Genomic DNA, 20773 nt, shown 5'->3' on the forward strand with positions numbered 1-20773 from the left:
TATGAAATTATATGTTATATCTATAAAATAATTATCTTCGAAACACAATCGTTTTTATCATTGAATTAATCTTTTTTTGATAAAATAAAATAAAAGAAAGCTCTACTATTCAAACTGGAATTTTCAAGAACCTCTACTATTCAACATAGAAAAAAACAGACAAGATGATGAATTTTTCTTTGTTTTTATCCTCTCTCTCCACTACTACAAAAATGGTTTTTCGCAGCGCGCAAATTCATTTTCCACAGCGCACATTGCATGCTGCTGCAAGCCGTTGGAAGTTCAAGATTATCCGCGACGTATGTGTGCACGCTGTTAATACTATTAGCTGTGGCATGCATATGCACGCTGTTAATACAATTATCAGTAGCGTGCAATGTACTATTTTACCAAAATTTCGAAGAGGCGACGTTTTATAAATCGTCGCTAGATATAGCAACGGTATTTTCCAAAATTAGCGACGGTAAATACGCGTCGCCAATTTTAGTGACGGTCGCATAAACCGTCGTGATGTTGATTGTAGCGACGGTGTCTTGAATATATTTTCCGTCGCTAAAAATTTCGTCGCGCGCGATTTGCATTACTTTTGAAACAATTTTTTTTTTAAATTAGTTTTGAAATTATTTTTAAAATTTAAATTATTTTAAAAAAAAACCCTATATAGAGAGATAAATTTTTCTAACAAAATGTGAAATATTATACAAAAGTTTTAAAATACCAAGATTGGAAAGAAAATATAAGATAACTATTTTGTAGTATTTAATGATTATTTGATTAGAAAATTTATATATATTTTTATTTATAATATATAATATTTTGTTGTTTATACTATACCAAAATCATAATCTCGTTTTTGTATTCTATCAACTCTCAGGACAAGAAAAAAACGATTATTTGAATATATTATCTAGACTAGATTTTGTATAATTTTAAATTTTTTATGCTCAATAATTTCACATCCTCCAAATAAATTGAATTCGACAAATAATCAAATCGTAAGCCACTAAAAATTATTTAAATTATCTCAATTCTCATTCGAGTAGACTAGTATTTACATAATAATAATAATAATAATAATAATAATAATAATAATAATAATATAAATGTTTATATGACATTTGCTTGCTAAAATTAGCATTGGAAACATAGAAAAGATTAAAATATAGACAAAATTTGTGTGAGACGGTCTCACGGGTCGTATTTTTTGAAACAGATATCTTATTTAGATAATCCACGAAAAATTATTACTTTTTATGCTAAGAATATTACTTCTTATTGTGATTATCGATAAGATTGATCCGACTTACATATAAAGATTCGTGATATCGTCTCACAAAAAACTTACTCTAAAATATAAATATTTTTCCATCCACAACCATAAAAATGTATAAACCAAATTCTGAATCAACATACCCCACGCAATCTCATCTCGCAGCATTCATCATCGCTGTGTATGACCCAATGAGGTGCTGAATCAACTCTAATTTAAAATAAAATAAACTATTATATCTCTTGGAGGTGCCAAATTCAAATGTGTGGGCCCCCACCTCGATTCCTTGGGTATGAGACTTGGACCATATATTGAACATATTCGAGGAATAAATTTGAATTGAGTGACACTTTTTTACTTTGTCTAAGCTAATATTTCAAGTATCCTTTTAGATTAATAAATATATGTTTATTTTCACCTAATTTTTTTAATTGATTTAATTAGTCAACACATTATCTATCAAAAGTTACCGTTGGTGTTTACAATGAAACTCAAATATTTTAAACCGTGGAACAACTCAAACGATATAATATCGATTGCTCTCTTATTAGATACAATTATTGCATTCCAAAAATACATCTCTTTATAATTATATTTTTTGGAATCGATGTGAATCGAACATGTGATCATGACGCTGATATCAATTTTAATATCAAACGCTTGTTGTTTTATCAAAGCAATAGCATGTGATAATAATGCAAGTCAAATCTTTTAAATCGTACATCGCTTGTAATGTGCCACATACTTTGGATAGGAATGGGCAAGGGACCCAAAGTTCGGTTTGGGCCTGGTCCTGAAGAACCTATTCATAGAGTATCAATACAGATAAAATAGAATGTGAATGCATGTTGACTATGAAATTCCTTTCATAGACGAGTATTCATTTCTAGGAACATTCTTATCTCAACTTTTGTTCTCGAGATTTTGAGTCACACTATTATTAATTGTAATATGTTTTTTGTAATACGATTGTAATTGATATTTCAATTTGTCATATGTGACACTTGATCCTTCCCAGCTGCAAAGGAATATTGTATTACAAAAATATTAATTATTCCCTATAAAATTAACTAACATTTCTGGTAACATGTACAAGTGTGACTCAAAACCCCAAAACGCAGAATTAAAGGGAATAAAGCGGCAAAATCTTTTTCCCTTTGATACCTCAGATTTCCTTTTATTTTTTAATGAATATAATTTCTTTTTAAAAGGAACAAAGTCAAAGTGGAGAAAGTCAGCCAGTATTTTATTCTATTTGTGTTATTTGTTAAATGAAAAGTATGTAAATAATAAAAGATTAAAAAGGGAAAGATGCATCGAACATTGCTTTCGAGAATCAAAAGGAAACTATACACAAATAATTCAAAGAATGTTTACCCCTCCGTTTTCCACCAATCAATATTCTTGTTTAGTTGTGGTGAACATACATACATATAGGTAAACGTGTTTAGCTACCCATACCTAATATTAAAAAACAAAATATTTCCTAAATATCCTTAAATTAAGTAATCGGAACACAGATACTTTGAACCTTCTGACATGGCAATTTATTTATAAGATATAATGCTGTATATATATATATACACACACACAGACATACATACATACATATACAAATAATTGACTTCATATGGTTTGAATATGGAAAGCAAAATACTATTTTCAGGCCAACTAGTAAAACAATACAAAACCAAATGCATGAACATATAACAAAAAAATAATTATATGGATTCTATATGTTTGTCTTTGCAATGAAACCTATATTTATTTAAGCGATGAAAAAGATAAATTTGAGGGATGTCCACAAATGTGAAAAACCAGTTTCAATAAGTAAATATCTCTTTGACTATTACTTACTCGACAATTTCACAAGTTTGTTGTAAAACTCGAGTCAAATGTTAGATAAAATGATATGTCACAAGTGGTCTGAAGAGAGCTACGAGCTTCTTATTTAGAATAATCAATGTCAGTGACAATACGTTGAAGAAGAACAACGGCTCCATAAGAGATACATATACCAGATTAACGCCCAAAATGTATATATATACATGCTACAAAACTTTCCTTTGACCTCATGTATTTGCTTTCTTGAAAAGTCGGTTTTATTCTTTACCTAGAAAGAATCGTTTCCTTTAGACACGACTCGTTGGCTTTATTGTATTAATCAATTACAAAAATGTTCACTTCAACTGGATTTCAAGAAAACTACACATAACTAGCTAGTTTAATAGTTTTCGAAATTAGAACTAAATATAATGCGTTACAATTTTTAGCAACTAGTGTACACGACATCTTAAATAAACCAATTTTTTTTTTTTGTTACTTTCTTCTTTATAAAAAGTTGAATCAATCCAACATTTACAAGGAATCTTCAGACATTTTAGTTAATAAAAGGTTGGTATTATAGGCCTCATCCACCACGCAAATGATGTTATAAGTTTGATCATTAGTCCTCCTACCAAATCCTTAAAGAAAAAATATATATATTTAGTGCGTGCTTGTCTCTATCTCTCTCTCTATATATATATATGTAAATATTGAAATGGCACTATAGAAAAGTATAAGAAGTAACCTAAATAAAATTGGATATTAATTATTATTGGAAAGATATAAATGAGGTGGTATGGTCCCCAAAAACAAAACTCCGATTCCAAGAAAGGATTTGGTGTTAAAAATGTGGGATTCTTTTGTGGTTTGGAGGTTTTCAAATCATGATTCTTGCCGGGTATTGTGGGTCAGGTCGGCTTCCGCTTCTCATAAAGAACATGGGTAGTGGGCTCTATTATTATTGGATTTTTGGCTCTGCTCAATTTAACAATTATGATTTTGAATTTTTATTATTTTCTTGGGTTGGTATTTGTAAAAATATAAATCAAAACTTGATAATTTACAACTCAGTGATGAAATATATATTTCTTGAAAAATCCATTTTTTTTTTGAACATTGTTCAGCGAGACCGATGATTTTATGTTTTTCTTGGATTCATGAATTTGATATCCTAGATTTTAAATTATTTTATTTGTAGCAAAAACTTGTGTGAGACGGTCTCACGGGTCGTATTTTTTAGACAAATCTCTTATTTGAGTTATTCGTGAAAAAGTATTATTGTTTACGCTAAGAGTATTATTTTTTATTGTGAATATGGGTAGGGTTGACCCATCTCACAGATTATGATTCGTGAGACGGTATCACATGAGACCTATTTTTTACTTGTTTAGATGCACAAAATTTATTATATAGTGCCGTCGGCATGGGTGATAGTAGGTCTCTTCCCCACTAAATAATTATACACTAGTTAAAACACTTATGATCGATCAAATCAGGTTACAGAACATTCTAAAAAAAAAGCAGGTATATAGAACTTTCATTTAAAAAAAAAAAATTAATATGTTATATATTTTACTGCACAATTATTAGATGAAATAGAATTTCGAAAAAAAATAATAATAAAGGATTTTGGTCGCAATATAAATATAACTTCGATTTCTATTCAGTTATTTTCAAACTAATATTTATCGGATCGAGCTTCGAGTCCAGGAATTCGCCTGATCTACAAAACAAGTGTCGGTGAATTCACAAAATCTAAAATACGTACCTAGATCAGACAAGAATGATTAAATCTAGAACACATTTCATCATTTTTTTTTGAATATAAGGGGATATAATTTTTTTTTTTAAAAAAAACATACAAATATTTAAATTACAATTTCTCTTGTATAAATTTATTGGCCCCAGTTTAAGATTAGAATCCTCAAATCAAATGTAAAAGTAGCCAAATCTTTCAGGTCAACAGCAAAAATCTTCTTGCCAGCTTGTAGTTAAAGGTTTCTTGTTTTTGCTTTTGTTTGCATCTAATTGTTCAATTCCTACTAAATTTTAGTGCATGCAAAATGGCAAGTGTCTGGTATTTTTCTTGGAGTGAAAGAGTTTGCTATAATAAGGTTTCGACTTGATCTCTCGATGACAGATAGATTATACGTACACACACAGACTCAAAAGTGTTTAGTATCTTAGTTCAGACATCATCATGAATCTTTTGCAGGGATTGTTTTGCATAATTAATTTTTTTTTTTCTAGTTTTTTTTAACGGGAAATTGACCTTCAATCTCCAGTCGTCGATTTTTTTTTGTGTTCAGTCCCTTAGTACTTTTTTAGTACCATATTTCCACATGAAGTGTACCACATTTTGTATGACATAGTACCACAATTTTGTGGGTAGAGAGTGAACCCAAAGAAATATTTTGATTGGTGATTTTTTACCAACTTCCCTTTTTTTAATAGAACCGTACCTTAGACAGTTTTGTTATCGAACCTGGAAAATAGAATCGTAGTAATAGGTGAGAAATTAAACACACTTATAAAAACATTTTTTTTTTCCAAAAAAATCACAGATGTAAATAAAATAAAATTTTCATTGTAGATTAAGTTTGTTCTCCAACTTAAGTCCTTTATTTAATTTATTTATGATTTAATCTTCTAAAAATTCAATAAGTACGTAAGGGTGCAACTAGGCCAAAGGATCCTTGATTATGTTTTTAATAACGGAATGGTTAGACCGACGAACATTTTCAGACTAGACTATACAAAATCTGGGCCTTTCATATTTGGGCCCAAATTTAAACGGGCTAAAACATCGGACAGAAGCCAGGCCAGGTTAAAGCTTATTTACATAACTCGGGCCTCGGTATTGTAGTGGGCCCCGGCGAATCCATACCGATTCGCAATTAGATTCCTAAGTGAGCAGCTGATTGAGGTAAGGTGGAAGACATAGAAGAGAATTCAGGTTTGGAAGCAGTTGCTTTTTAATTCTTCATTCGGGCCATATTTTCGTTATTTCTGCCCGAAATCGTGGAATTCTGTGCGGGAATGGGCAATGTAAAGGGATTGGATGATGCCCTTCATCTGTATAAGAAATGGTGCATATATATTTAATAAGCTGCTTTCGCAAGACGTAAGTTGTGAAGCTCCTGTAGCAATTTTCCTATTTAAGCAAGTACGCATTTTAGGTCTTCAAGTGGATACTGTACAATGAATATAGCAATGAACACTTATTGCTAATTTGGGTGTTCTTCAAGCGCGGCCGTGTGCCCGATGGGTTTACCTTACGTGCTTTACCAAGGGGTTTGTTTCAAGATCGCGCAACGATTGTTTAGAAAGATGATATAATACAAGAACAACCATGTGAGGTGAATTGTATTCCATATAGGACAGTGATTAAGGGACTTCGCGAAGCTGACGATACAGCCATGGTGCAGGAAATGGAAAGACGGAATTGAAGGCTCAGCTGCACTATATATATAGCATGGTTGCAGATAGTCTATGTAAACAAGGAAATGGTTAAAAACTATATATAGCATGGTTATAGACATACATGTTTAGATAGTAGTAAAACTATTGAACTCTACGTACTTCTGCATGAATTTAATTTTGTGAAAAAAACAAAATAGTTATAACTTAAGGTCGTGTGTGTGTGTGTATGTGTGTGTATTTACGAAATTTACTTGGCTAAGAAGGTTTGGGTGTTACATTTATTGATTGTTTGAAGCTGGAAAAAATAATGCTGCACGAACTCTTTTCGTAAATGTTAGTCAGACAAACAACACTGGGCTAGTCTTGTGTGACAAGATAATCCGAGAAGATGTTAATAGAATAATCGAATTTCTGACAATTCGTCAAAAACACTCACATATTCTACCAACTCGAACAGCCTTTACAATGCATATAACTTTCAATTGTTTGGGGGTTAGAAGGTCAAAGTTGATGAGGCACAATTAATATATACATTATCATCATCTCTTGATATTGGGGCTGCCTACCACTTCGAGGAATATGTATTAAACGGTAAAACAAAAATATATTACTATAACATGAGCGGAGAATACTTTATTATTGCAATGATCAGTTGTCATTTGTTTTTTGACAAAAAAACAGGATAATGAGTTGTCTGAATATACAATTCAGTCGCCCCCAGAGGGGCTTTTATTGCGATACCATTTTTAATTTTCCATGGTTGTGAAAAATGAACTTAGTCAATATTTTTTAATTGCGACATTTTTCCAAATTTTTTTGAATTGTGACCTTAAAAATACAGGAAAAATATAGACCAAACAAATGTCAAAAATAAAAAGAAATTAGATTTCAAATTCATGGTTTAACGAAGATAATTCTGTTAAATATTCAAGCATTCACCCTTCCTCAAAGAAAAACATAAACCACAAAAGCAGTGTTTTATCTTAGTTTCCTCCGGACGAATTGCTAAGCTTCATACAATTAAAATAAGAGCAAGAAATTGGCCTCTAATTGATAGAGCAGGTGTACTTGTGATTAATTGGTCATGTATTCTATTTTCTATTAACATCTTTTTGGGCTAGTATGTTACACAAAACTTATTTAGTGTGAGATGATTTAGTTGACGTGATTTGCAGACTACTATGTACGTTCAGCCTGAGAATTTATCTAGCACGCATTTACAGATAACTGCTACGGGTTCCCTGTTACACAAAGAAATTCAGCCTCTAAATTTGGGAATAACTTAAACACAACACCTAATCCCTAGAATCAATCATAGTAAAAATAGAGAAAAATAAATTATTGAATGTCTTCCATTCCAAGGATTAATCGATTTTAATATTAAAGTAACATATCCTTTTTTATATATAAGTAGATAAGAATAAAAAATTATTTTAATAATTTTAAAAATCTTGAAAATGGATGAAATATGACATATCATATATATTTTTATTTTAAGATATAGGTAAGGATAAAGTAACAATTTAAGAATTTTCAAAATTTTGGTAAAATGATTTGATATGATAGTTATTTTATGGTATTTCTTCTTAAATAAACTACAACATTGGATAAGATCTCAAAATTAGTATGTAGTACATAGATACTTCTAAAATATATATATATAGTAAAGTATTATATATGGACTATATATATATATTTGAACGACACTATTTTTTAAATATTTTTTTATCGTAGGAATCAGGTGTTTTCATGGCACGTGCCATACAACGTTTTACCCGGGATTGCGTGTGCCACATCAAACTACGGCTTATGCGAACCATGCATTAATCGTGTTTACTATCTAAATAAACCATGATTAGCTATTGCCGTTCGTGTGTCCTTCTCGTGGGTTAAAAAATAGTAATTACAATCACTTCCTCTTTGTTTGGAATCATTATTTTAAAATAAATGACATGATCAATTACGTACAAATTCATATATTTTAATTAATAACATATTTATTTAATTTAGTGTGATACTAATGATCAGACATACATGAAGTGTAATGTAATTTTTTGTTTTTGGAAACAATATTTTTGAAACTTATACAATGATTTTCCAGCTAGAGTAATAGAAAAAGTTGTCAGTTGTCCACACATGTTGTATAAAATTTTTGGGAGCTGTATATATTAATTTTGACAATTCTCTTTTTTGGGCTAGTTTGTGGGGTTGTGTTAGTCCAAGTCTTAATCTTGACATGATATCAGAGTCGAATTCCACCGTTATATGTTGAACTGTCTATAATTGGATAACTCATTCTGTATTTAGTCATTTGTAATTTGTGTAAGACTAAATTTGGATTACTAAACTAAAGAATTGTTTAATTATTTTTAAAAAATTATTAGCTTATTAATTTATCAAAAAATTACTATAATATATTATATATATTATTAATTTACCAAATATTAACTTATATATAAATATATTATTATCTTGGCGTGGACTTGCATATGCTTAAATTTCAACATACAAAAATTTTTCAAACCACATATTAAAATATGTATCTTTTATGGTCGAAAGGTATACATAATAAAACAATGCATTGGTTCCGAGTCAGCTGCATATACAACCTAAGATTATCAAATAAATACATACATACATATATATATATATATATATATATATAGTGTGTGTGTGTCTACGTGTATATATATATATATATATATATATATATATATATATATATATATATATATATATATATGTACACGTAGACTCACACACACACATAAACGATTATCAATATAAATACACTTGCTTGAGTTATATGTCATCAAACAACACACATCAAAGAATGGTCGACGTTTCTGCTCATTTCTCAGGTTTCGGGTGGCCGTTGGAGAATTTCATCGGCCATGACGACTACGTTTCCGGGGAAAAATTTTCCGATCAAAATTCAGACTCCATCGATCTTCAATGTTCTCCCGCAGGACAAGATCATATGACTGGAGAATTTTCGAAGTTTCGCAAATCGGGCGACACGACTAAGATCTTCAAGAAGTTGAATCATAATGCCAGCGAAAGGGATCGCCGGAAAAAGATGAACACCATGTATTCCACTCTCCGCGCACTGCTTCCGCCGGAAGACCAGTCTGTAAGAATATTATTATACTACATGTTTTAATCTATATAATTTTTTTGTTAGTTTTTGTCTTAATTAAACCATTTATGAATTTTTAAATGGATACAGAGAAAACTGAGTATTCCTGCTACAATTTCAAGAGTGCTGAAATACATCCCTGAGCTTCAGAAAGAAGTAGGGACGTTGATTCAAAAGAAAGAGCATCTCATATCAAAGAAAAGTAAAAGGGTATTTCAAGAAGATATAACCATTGATTTCAGGAAGCAGAGATCAAGAAAACCCATACGAAGTTCATCGTCAACGTTATCCGCAACACGAATAAGCGAACAAGAAATAGTTCTCCAGTTTTCGATGGCCAAATTTGAAAAGGGTTCGATTTCTGATGCTTTATGGTGTTTGGAGAAAGAAGGTTTTCTTGTGCTAAGCACTTCATGTTTTCAGGCTTTTGGAGGGAGGGTTTTCTATAATGCACATATTCAGGTACTCTAACCAGTATATCTTATATATATATCATTTTCATCGTATAATTTCATATATTCATATCATTGCTTTTATACCAGTCATAAAATATTATATTTTCCAGTGTAAAATTTATCATTTTGAACTATGTTATCCATCATCACAGAAAATTTTGATTCTAATCATACAGATTAGTGTATTACTGATCTTCAAAAATATCAATTTAAGCTGCTGATAAATTATCAGATAAGCAAATTAAATAACTTATTATTTATTACATCAATCAATTATTGATCTCTTTCTTTATTATTTTTTTTTAAGGAAGATTTCCTAATGCATGTTTTGCTGGAATTTAACAGGGACAAGGAAGTCAGAACATGGATGTCTTGATGTTGAAGGAAAAGGTTTGGGCATTTTACGACAAGGGAGAAGAAATTAGATTAAACTGTAACTAAGCTTCAGACGATTAGTTCAATGGTATCCATTGACGGACAGTTTTTTGTGTGCAAAAAAAGTCGAGATCAGTAACTATTGTACTATCCCCGATATTTGTGGATTTATTTTGTGTGCAAAAAAGTCAATATTAGAAAGGACAAAATGATTAATTTGTGTGCGTCAATTACTATATTGTACACACGCACATGTATATGTAGAAAGTTTTCTCGACTTAACCAAACGTTATTAATGGAAAAAAGACTAGCTAGTAATTTGTTTTGGAGGTTAGTTCTGTGTTTTGTCAATTTTTTTTCCTTCTAGCAACTTTGATTTTTCTTTCGCTAAAATTCCCTAAACCAAATGAACATTGTTTATTTGATGTTGATGATTGTACATGACTCATGTGATATATAGGGATGTCAATGAGTCCGGATTTTACCCGTGGGTTTGGGCATACTAAATGGGTTATGGGGTGGGTCTCAAGTCCAAATTTTCATACCCGTCCCGATATGGGACTGGTCATGGGTCCTATAATACCCGTCTCATATCCGCCCCATATATGTAGATATAAATATTTTAGGGTTTTAGTTGTTTTAATTTTCATTTTTTTTAGTAGTTCACCCCAACCATAACGATCTTAGTTATTCCTATGTCAACTGTTGCATTTGAATATATTTTTAGCAATAGTGGAAGAATAGTTGCTCATCATCTTAGTAGACTTAAATATTGTCTACTCACTGATTTTATATTGATCTGTTTAAATTATGTTATTACTTATTTTTGGGGATGTCAAGATTTTTTTGGAGAGCTAGTGACTCTTTTTTTTTATGTAATTCTTTATGTCGTGAAAATATTTTGTTTGTTATTATTAAGTGTAGCCGAATATATTAATTAATTTTCCACAATGTTGTATTTAGAGGCTTGTCTGTTTCATAATTAAGTCATGCGAGAAGAAATATATTTTTTTATTTTTAAAAATTCGGGTCTCACGGGTCTACCCGGTCCCGTTTCGTATTCGAGGTGGGGTGGGTCCGAAGAATATTTAACTGGGGTAAGGCGGGTAATGGGTCAAAGTTTTTTTCATGGTCTTGGGTTTAGCCAAACCCGTCCCATACCCGCCCCATTGACATCTCTAGGAAAAAATATAGTAAGACACCACATAATATTTCAAAATGAGACGTGAGTCAAATAGTAGAACGTGAGTGTCAAATAAACAATATTCGATAAATTACTAAAATTACATTTTTTTCTTATTAATTAATTAGGTCAAAGTAAATACTGCATTAGACATTGGAAAACTGTGATCTAGATCTGCACTCTTACTCATCACCCCCTTATTCCATGTTTTTCAGATGTTTTGAGAAAAATATCTAAACACAAACAAGATTCAAAAAAGGTCAAATTATTATTAAATATGTTTGAATTACTCAGGATCCTTAATTATAACAATAATTAATATATAATCAAGTAATTGAATGATATATAATTATATCTTGTTAAATTTTGCAAGGAGGAAAACAGTAGCAGAAGTGACAAAAGGTATGAAAACTTCATTAGGAATAAGCTTTGGAATCAAACGTTGCTTGAAGAAGAGGGTGGTGGCAGGGACTCCGAAAATGTAGAATAATAAATCTTTTGCACCAATATTTGTGACCCCTGTGTCAAGAATCACTTCTTCAAGAATTTTCTGAAATTCTTCCTTTTTCAACAATTTTCCTTTGCCTTGGTGATGTTTCTGAAATTGCAATAATTATAAATTCAGGAAAATGCTTACAAATCGTAATAATATAGATTGATGCAAATTCAGACCCTAGGAATTATAGTTTTTTTTAATCTCAAAATTAAGTATATTATGAAATACAAAATACTATCAAGAATTTACGACATGAAAATCGGTGAAAAATATACAACATGAAATCGGTGAAACATGCATGCATGCTATATATCCTTTAAATGAATCATAGAGGTCATTATTATTATTATTATTTTTTTTCGACAATATTTAAAGTATATCCAATTAAGCTTTAGAATTTCCAATAATTTTTTTGTTGTTAGTTAACTCAGCTCAAACTAAAATTATATGTGAAAGTTGTATCGTAAATAATCTATTTTTTTTTTAATTCTACATCGCAGCATAAATATATTACACAACTAAAAGAATTTGTATACACCATAAATTAACCTTACTTTGTATGCGTGATCAATTGTGGAAATCCTTGGCACCCGAAATTGCGTGCTGCCAATCTTTTTATTAATTTCTCTAGCAAAAAGAATTAGTCTCATCTACTAAATATTGAATTTATTAGCCAAAATTTTTAGAATCAATAATCAGTACTATTAATTAATAATAAAAAATGAAAGAAAATTGGAAATAGTACTCGACAGTCTGGCACACCGCATGGTAGAAATCAGCTGAGCTCCAATTCTCAGTGTTCACAAAGTACTTGTCGTAGCACTGTTCTATCACACCTCCAATTTCCTTATTTTTTGCATCCTCATTTCCTACAAATCAAATAATCATAATTGGACTGTCATACAGACAGACAAAACTGACAAATATCAAACCTACACATATATTTTTTTCGACTTCATGTGTAATCTATTAAACATTTTGTTTATTTATCGCCTATATATCGAATTTGCTCGAGCACATGCACACACATGCATCAAGGGTGGAACAATGCATCCATGTCGTGTGTTGCATATATTCATATGTACGTGGGTTTAGAGATTATAAGGGGGAAATAGTGTACCTTCTATCTTGAGATTTTGCCTCATTTCAGCGAAATTAACTTGGAAAAGGCTCTGGAATGGTGTTTGGATCTATTTAAGTTACAAGGATTTGGGGTGTAGGGTGAGAATTAAGCAAGGAACTTAGTTTTATGCTTTTATTGTCAAAAAGCAACAAGAAAAGCATAAAACAAATTTCTTTTAAGGCATATAGATCATAACGTAATTCATGGTTCCGGGTTCGGTTTAAAATATTTAAGATATATACATTGGTAATCGATATCTCGGCAATGAATTGAGACTTGTACTGCAATGGGGTGTCATGTTTTCCTTGAATCTCTATAGGGTTTCAGTAGCTATGGACCGAGAGATGTAGAATAGGTACCATTGAAACACAGTTCATTGCAATTCAATAGATATTTGTAAATGAAATAAAAATCTTTCAGAAGCTATTATGATTTATGCCAAGTTAGTTCTTAAATGATACCTTGTAAGTATGTATTAGTTATATAAATGAGTGATCCTGTTTATTTTTCTTACGCACCCATTATATGCATAAACAAATCATACATGATCTAAATTCGGTCACAGGATTTCTGGATATTTTATGAGCAATATGGAAGAGATTGTAAAATGGAACTATGTTCATGGATTCTAGCAAACACCAAGCAGTTTGACATTTAGACATGGATTTTATGATTTGTTATCAGCATTACGTGCAAATCGATTTGGTTGTGTAGATCTGTATCTTAGTTGTTTTACTTGTGTAGCATTTTCTTGAACTGCTTTCTGTTAAAATGCTGGCCCTCTCCGTTGTCATGTGCTTATATGGTGAAGGAAAAGAGTGAGTTGACTGAGTATTTTCCAGTGCCTAAGGCAAAAGTTTTAGAAATGACATAGGAAACTCGATGGACCTGAGCTTAGGAACATTCGGGACCCCATGTAGCCGTGGATACTTATTCATACATGAATGGATAGATATATTGTTAGAGAAAGAGCAGCAACGTAGGAGAGTCCAGGTATTGGGGTGACCCAAGAAAGAATCCCAATTTGCAATGTTTACGCTAGAATATCAAAGGCCCAAAGTGGGGGAGAGAAGAGTTAGTGATGTGCGCATGGGGGGAAGGATATAAGGTGGTGTTAGGGATCTAGAGGAGGTTAGGAAAAATATTGTTAAGAGTGAGTGTTAGCTTAGGGAAGGGGCTAGAAGAGAGGAGTTTTCCTTTGTCATTTATTTATGGAAAAATTGCAAGGACCGTGATTGTGCAATATATTTTCATTTTTCAGGTTGCATATAATGTCATTTAATTCTCTTCCTTTTTTTTTCAAGAACGTGGGCAGTAAAACTATTCTCTGTTCTCATTTTGCTGTTGGGTAACTGGTGCGAGGGATTCAATAATGTCTTCCTCCTTGAATTGTTGCCACGTAGGGTGGGTGGGAGGCTGACGAAATAGCCCCGGAGGCGGCAACAAGGGAGGCCAAGATAAGAAGATACCTTACTCATCTTACTCTTAAGAGATTGGATCTTATTCAAATGAAAATGTAAAGCCTACCCCTCCCAGCTATGAAAGACCTTGAACGAAAGAACTATTATGTGTGAATTCAAAGTAGCCCACTGATTCTTCCAACTTTAGCTTTTGGTTTAGGGCAGGCGTTTGGTCCTAATTAAGGAATACCTTAAATTCATTATTTTAATTTTGTATTTCTTTTGTTTAGCATTTTCTAGGATTATATGCTGTCAACAGCAAAACAATCCAAGAGAAGTGTAGTTCATATATTTTATGTAAGGCTGCAACGTAGCTTTGCATGTGAAGGAGGGCAAGGAGGAGCTGGAGTCGTGGCCCGAGAAAAGCCATCGAGGAAGCCATTGGCTGACTATTCATGAAGCGATTCAAAACTGTCGACACACCTGGATGCGAGATCCTCTTGAAAAAGGTTTTACAAAGTGGTACACCGATGGTGTCGCCAACACTCTATCCACGAGAGATCATCCTTCGGCCTCGAGAATTTTTCAAATTTTAATTATTCTACACCATATGAGTTTAGTCCTTGTATTTCCTTAAAGATTTTAGCAGGATGAATTAAATATCAATTGTTTTATGTGTTTGATGAAACCCCTTTGGTCAAATTTATACTAGTTTCAGTTTTGGGAACAAAGTATTTGATTTTGACAGAACGAAGTTAAAAATTTGCCATGATCCACAATTCAACGTGGATGTTTTTGTGCTACACAGGTTAACATAAATTAAAATAAAAAATAATTTTTCGTTATAAAAGCCTTTTTTTTCTAATTATTCTTTCTTAATAATATTATCCTTAATACTAATGAGTTTTGACCTTTGAATATGTAAATATAATATAGTGATGTTATCATGTATGATATGTCTTGATTGAGTAGAATAAAGAACTAACTGCAAAAGTGAAGAAAAAAAATGAAAGAAAAAATATATAATAAAATTCAGAACTTATAAACCAGATTAGAAATAAAAGAAAACTTTCCCTTTAATAAAATATGTTTTGTTAAGAAATAAATTGTCTTAGGTAATTCTGAGAAACTCTTGAGAAATTTTAAATAAATTTTATATTTTAATATAAGATTCTATGGCGGCGGACTGCTAACTCAGGTGGTGTTCATTGATCAATTCGTCGCACTTCAAGCAAATATATCAAGGTACAAACATTTTTCATAATATATATTTATTATAAACAATTTTATTTATTTATTATTTATTTTTATAAGAGATAATTACATCTACCTCCCCATGTCGTAAAAAAACACACCATCACAAAAATAAAATTTAACAAACCAGCATTTATTTATTCTTTCAAATATAACGTATACTCTAGAACCATGTACAACCAACTAATATTCTTGGTAATTATCACCGTATATATATATATATATATATATATAGAGAGAGAGAGAGAGAGAGAGAGAGAGAGAGAGAGAGAGAGAGAGAGAGGAGGAGGAGGGGGGGGGGGGGGGGGGGGGGTGTGCAACAAGTGTACTAGCTAGAGGAGATGTATGCATCTCCGAGTACACTGCCCACAGAATAAGCCAATCAACTAGCCCCATCAAAAATCTACCAAGGTGCATTTAACCTGCAGGGACTTTAATTTCAACTATTCATCCTTTTAAAATACCAAGATAATTAATGCAAACGAGAAATATATATAATTTATGGAAAAGTTTATGACCAGCGCACAACCAATCCATTTAGGCTTGTCATGAAATAATAAATTACGCACAATATAAAGATAATAAATCATTATATTTAAATAAGATAATGTTATATGACACTATTTTTTTAGAATTTGAGTCAAACATTTTGACAAAATAAAGATAAATAATAAATCGATATGAAATATTCATACATAACATCACACATAACTTGTGTGCCAGACTGATAGTAATATTTAAGATTGTATGCAAGATGAGAACATATAGAAGAAACTAACGTGAATAATAACAAGTTTGATAGAATAAATTAAATGGCTTTTTAGCTAACAAAAATAAAAGTCTCCGATTACATTTATTTCATTGCTGATTAGTTACTAGAAAAACATATTGTACAGGTTTTAGAATCACCACGAACTCGAAAACTTCTCGATTAACATAAATTAGAGTTCGAGAAATCAATCACAAGCAAGTCGATCTCTATTGCAAGACAAATCAACAGAAAGCTTATCATAACCATCGGTACTTCGAAGAACCGGAAAATGACTCGGAATGATAAAATAAAAATCTTCCGCTTTAGATAGAACTGTTATTACGTACCTCCTTAAAAGAACATTTAAATTTCAGGAAATCATGTGTTACAATAAGGGTTTAATGAGGAAGTCAAGACTATTACAATAGTAGTTAATAATATCATTTTCAAGAACTGTAGTGCCCTATCCCACTTAGTTAAAATGGAAATAAAAAGTGATTTATAAGGGGTTACCATGGGTTTATATACAAATTTAAATTAACCGTTTTTGTATAGTCCTTCTTGCGTGGGTCTGATCCCGGGGTTCATACAAAAAATATTAGAGCACACTAGATAAGGTTCAAGATTGCATTAAGTTTCAAATCCGGTAAAGAGCCAGATCAAGATCGATCCGAAATCATAAATTTTATCATTAGATCACAAGATCACTATCAAAATATCGAAGAAAATTAAAATAAATATCTCAGAAAGTTTTCAAAGCACATAATTAATTCTCAAGGTATTAGCATATTGTTATAAGATAGTGAATTCACTGAATTGTTACTGAAAATCATCCAGTGGATCAAAAGAAGAGAGAAGTACACACGTCTTCAAACCTCTATAAATTAATTTGTATATATATAATATCTTCTGCAAATGTATGCTTCTACTCTCAAAATTTTTATCAAAAATATAGAGTAACTACAACTCTATCGCAAGCAAAACAATGAACATCGCTTCGGCTGTCGATATTTTAAACTTACTACCGCCTCTAGATGAATCCAATTTCATGAAAACTAGGAAATATTAGATACTTTGACTGGGAACAGGACTTGAAAAAATAAGGTGAGCTATTTTTCATTTGGATTTATTCATAGGATACTCTTTCTATCAGGACACGACTCAAAAGACATCAGAAGTCTAGATAAAAAAACGTACGCAATTAATCCTTGACAGACGCAAAAGTACAAGCTGAAAACAAACAATTAGGTCTCATTTACATCCATTACATCTACATGTATAAAATATCGAAGATCAAGTCCTCGGCAACATGTCATCAACACATGAAATTATACACAATGTAATCAACTTGGATCATGAAGTAACCTTTTAACTAAATGGTACCTAGCTAGAAATAACAATCTTAGCCAAGAAACCATTTACTTTACCATTACTTGATTATCAAATTAATCGAAATAATATCAGCGTGCCTTAATTAGGTTTTATATCTTTTAAAAGCTTCAGCTGTCACTAATTATCAATACTAGAGATTATCCCATTTTAACCTAGAGGTATACATATAACATCAAATTTTTTTCAAAGAACGAGTGTTTCATATATATATATATATATATATATATATATATATATATATATATTCCAACAACAATTAAAAAAAATTTCGGGGGAAATGATGTACTATATTATATATTAAAGAAATATTATTGTTATTTGTGTTTCACATTATGTTGCATTTGTACTCTAGCAATAAAATGTATATTCACAATTGGCAGTCAGTATCAGCCTAGTTGCATGAACAATAATAATATCTGCGCACCAAAGCAAAACCAAGCTACATAATGATTTAATGTACATATACAATAAGAAAATTAAAGTAACAGAAGTTCTAGTAACAGATTGAAAATAATACTTAGTAAAGCTGCAAGATCAACCAGAAGTTACAAGATATAATAATAGGATAGTGTGTGTGAGCGTGTGTCTATATATATATATATATATATATATATATATATATATATATATATATATATATATATTCCTCTTGATTAATCAAACATATGTTAGGAAAGTGTGGTGTGCGTATACATTGATAAATTTTCAATTAATTATACACGGAAAACTGGAGCCTGCATCTTCTCCTTTGAAATAATTTTTTAGAAGTTATTTAAGGGGATCTTTATCCATCTGAATTTGAATTTGAAAAAATAGACATCTCCATATATAATTTGCATTGAATAATTAGTTAATCTTCTCGCTTTAGCTACAAGCTTATGGCATTAATTTTATAAGCAAACTCTAATTAATTAATTAATCAATCTTCAAGGGTTTTTATTAATTAAGCTGGTACAACAAGTTCTGAAATTTTTCCCAAATGAATTAAAATCAAGAAATCTAGATAAAATCTACAAATAAATAACAAATAATCATAAATCACAAAGTTTACGTACCAAATCAAGCATACCTAGTTTTACATGGATCCTAGCCTCTTGAAAACATCAAAATGTGATGCTTCTTGACTCGAGCTTGAATCCACTAGCCCTTGTAATTCCTCAACCATATGTGGAGAATAAATTTCATTATAACCAAATGACCCGAATGAAGATAGATCCGGCCCTTGTGGCACACCGCCGCCGAACGACCAGAATGACGCTGGATCAGATCCTTGTGATACATCACCGTGAATTGTGACATTGTGTTGACCTATTTCCCTCGCGTCTTCGAGTGCATGAACAGTATTTCTGTCCGCCTCCAGTGCCATTTTCGCAGCTTCAGCATTCCCCGGTTGGACGCCGCCGTAGCCGACAGCACACTCCTCCGCGGAAAACTTAGTGGAGGATTCGGGTAGATTGGAGTCTTGCCCGGTGAGCTCTTGAACTAGGGACCTGAATTCTGAAGCGCTGGTTTTGAACTTGATAGGGTTTGTTATGTACACCACTTTAAGTGGCTGCTTTTTCCTGATTTTGGGCTGCTTGTTTCCCTTTTTCGGATTCACGGTGACATCTTTGTCCATCCTTTTAACTTTTGGGCTAAAATCTCATACGGATTTCCACTCCTACCGCAGGAAAATTTGGGAGTTTTTTTCTTTTTTGGGGAAAAAAAGGTAATAAAAAATGGTGAAATTAATCAAGAAAATCTAATGAAAAAAAGTGGAGTTCCTTGCTTTCTCTTGATATAAAAAGGCAACTAATATACTCTTTAAGATTGGAAACCAATGAACAATAAATGAAAGGAGAAAGTGAAAGCTCCGCTGCTCAACAAGATAAGCCGGTAGATATTAGTACGTCTATGTATCTTTAATTTAATCCAGAGTAAGTTTCTGGTCTACGAATCTTTATCTGTGAGACGGGTTAACCTTATCTATATTCATAATAAAAAATAATACTCTTAGCATAAAAAGTAATACTTTTTCATGGATGATCCAAATAAGATATTCGTCTCACAAAATATGATCCGTGAGCCCGTCTCACGAAATTTTTTGACTTTAATTTAACCTAAATATAAATTATATGATAATGTATATATATAGTCCGCAGAATTTTATTAAATATTTAATTTCTAAAACAAAATATTTTGTTGGTATTTTTAATTAATCTCTTCAGATGCAAGGTTTATATATTCTTCTGACTTCGCAACAAAAACTTTTGGTCAGCTGCTTTCTGATTTTTCTTCGACTTTTCAACATGCACACACACACAGTGTGTGTGTGTGTGTGTATCCCTTAAATTGCATAATATAAAGCGTTTGCTTGTATTGAATAATATCCATCTTATGACTCCGCGTATTCTTACATAAATATGATAACTGTTATCATGAGGATACATAGTATAAGTATATGGTCAGTGGGTCGGAGACGGTTGAGGTCAAGCTATCATATATTTGTTTATATAATTATCCATATTTTAAATCATTAGTACTTTCATCGTTGATATTACTCATAGATTGAGATATAAACTATATTGAATATATGATTGTGGTACTTAATATGAACAATTAATTAATAACAAAAATTCGTGTGAGACGGTTTCGCTGTCAATTTTATGAGACAAATATTCTATTTGGGTAACCCATAAAAAAATA

At 31.4% G+C, this 20773-nt stretch overlaps 3 protein-coding genes across 4 annotated transcripts; 1 reads left to right on the plus strand and 2 right to left on the minus strand.

Moving 5' to 3' along the window:
- Window positions 1-9318: 9318 nt before the first annotated feature.
- LOC140828005 (transcription factor bHLH100-like) lies at window positions 9319-10794 on the plus strand. Of its 2 annotated transcripts, XR_012117096.1 has the most exons (4): window positions 9319-9653; window positions 9750-10121; window positions 10460-10614; window positions 10678-10689. XR_012117096.1 is itself a non-coding variant. In XM_073190972.1 (3 exons), the coding sequence occupies exons 1-3, from the start codon at window positions 9327-9329 to the stop codon at window positions 10553-10555; spliced, it is 795 nt and encodes a 264-aa protein (XP_073047073.1). In that variant the 5' UTR covers window positions 9319-9326; the 3' UTR covers window positions 10556-10794. The 2 variants fall into 2 exon arrangements, 1 of the variants encoding a protein (XP_073047073.1); XM_073190972.1 differs by having other exon boundaries at window positions 10460-10794.
- A 1146-nt stretch (window positions 10795-11940) lies between these two features.
- On the minus strand, window positions 11941-13392 carry LOC140828006 (uncharacterized). Its single transcript, XM_073190973.1, has 4 exons — window positions 13289-13392; window positions 12914-13037; window positions 12723-12795; window positions 11941-12270 (listed from the first exon to the last, which is right to left on the minus strand). Exons 1-4 carry the CDS (start codon window positions 13311-13313, stop codon window positions 12022-12024), a joined length of 471 nt encoding a protein of 156 aa, XP_073047074.1. The 5' UTR covers window positions 13314-13392; the 3' UTR covers window positions 11941-12021.
- Window positions 13393-16312: 2920 nt separating this feature from the next.
- On the minus strand, window positions 16313-19948 carry LOC140828007 (uncharacterized). The gene is made up of 2 exons (XM_073190974.1): window positions 19158-19948; window positions 16313-16367 (listed from the first exon to the last, which is right to left on the minus strand). The coding sequence occupies exon 1, from the start codon at window positions 19704-19706 to the stop codon at window positions 19164-19166; it is 543 nt and encodes a 180-aa protein (XP_073047075.1). The 5' UTR covers window positions 19707-19948; the 3' UTR covers window positions 16313-16367; window positions 19158-19163.
- Window positions 19949-20773: the final 825 nt, after the last annotated feature.

This window comes from Primulina eburnea, chromosome 3, assembly GCF_022965805.1.
Source record: "Primulina eburnea isolate SZY01 chromosome 3, ASM2296580v1, whole genome shotgun sequence".
NCBI lineage: Eukaryota > Viridiplantae > Streptophyta > Magnoliopsida > Lamiales > Gesneriaceae > Primulina > Primulina eburnea.

Coding starts and splice junctions, on each gene's coding strand:
- LOC140828006 (XM_073190973.1), bottom strand. CDS start 13,313: ATGAGGCAAAATCTCAAGATAGAAG. Junction 13,038..13,288: donor GCAAAATCTCAAGATAGAAG/GTACACTATTTC, acceptor TTTGATTTGTAG/GAAATGAGGATGCAAAAAAT. Junction 12,271..12,722: donor CAATTGATCACGCATACAAA/GTAAGGTTAATT, acceptor TTGCAATTTCAG/AAACATCACCAAGGCAAAGG.
- LOC140828005 (XM_073190972.1), top strand. CDS start 9,327: ATGTCATCAAACAACACACATCAAAGAATGGTCGACGTTTCTGCTCAT. Junction 9,654..9,749: donor TTCCGCCGGAAGACCAGTCT/GTAAGAATATTA, acceptor AAATGGATACAG/AGAAAACTGAGTATTCCTGC. Junction 10,122..10,459: donor TCTATAATGCACATATTCAG/GTACTCTAACCA, acceptor GGAATTTAACAG/GGACAAGGAAGTCAGAACAT.
- LOC140828007 (XM_073190974.1), bottom strand. CDS start 19,706: ATGGACAAAGATGTCACCGTGAATCCGAAAAAGGGAAACAAGCAGCCC.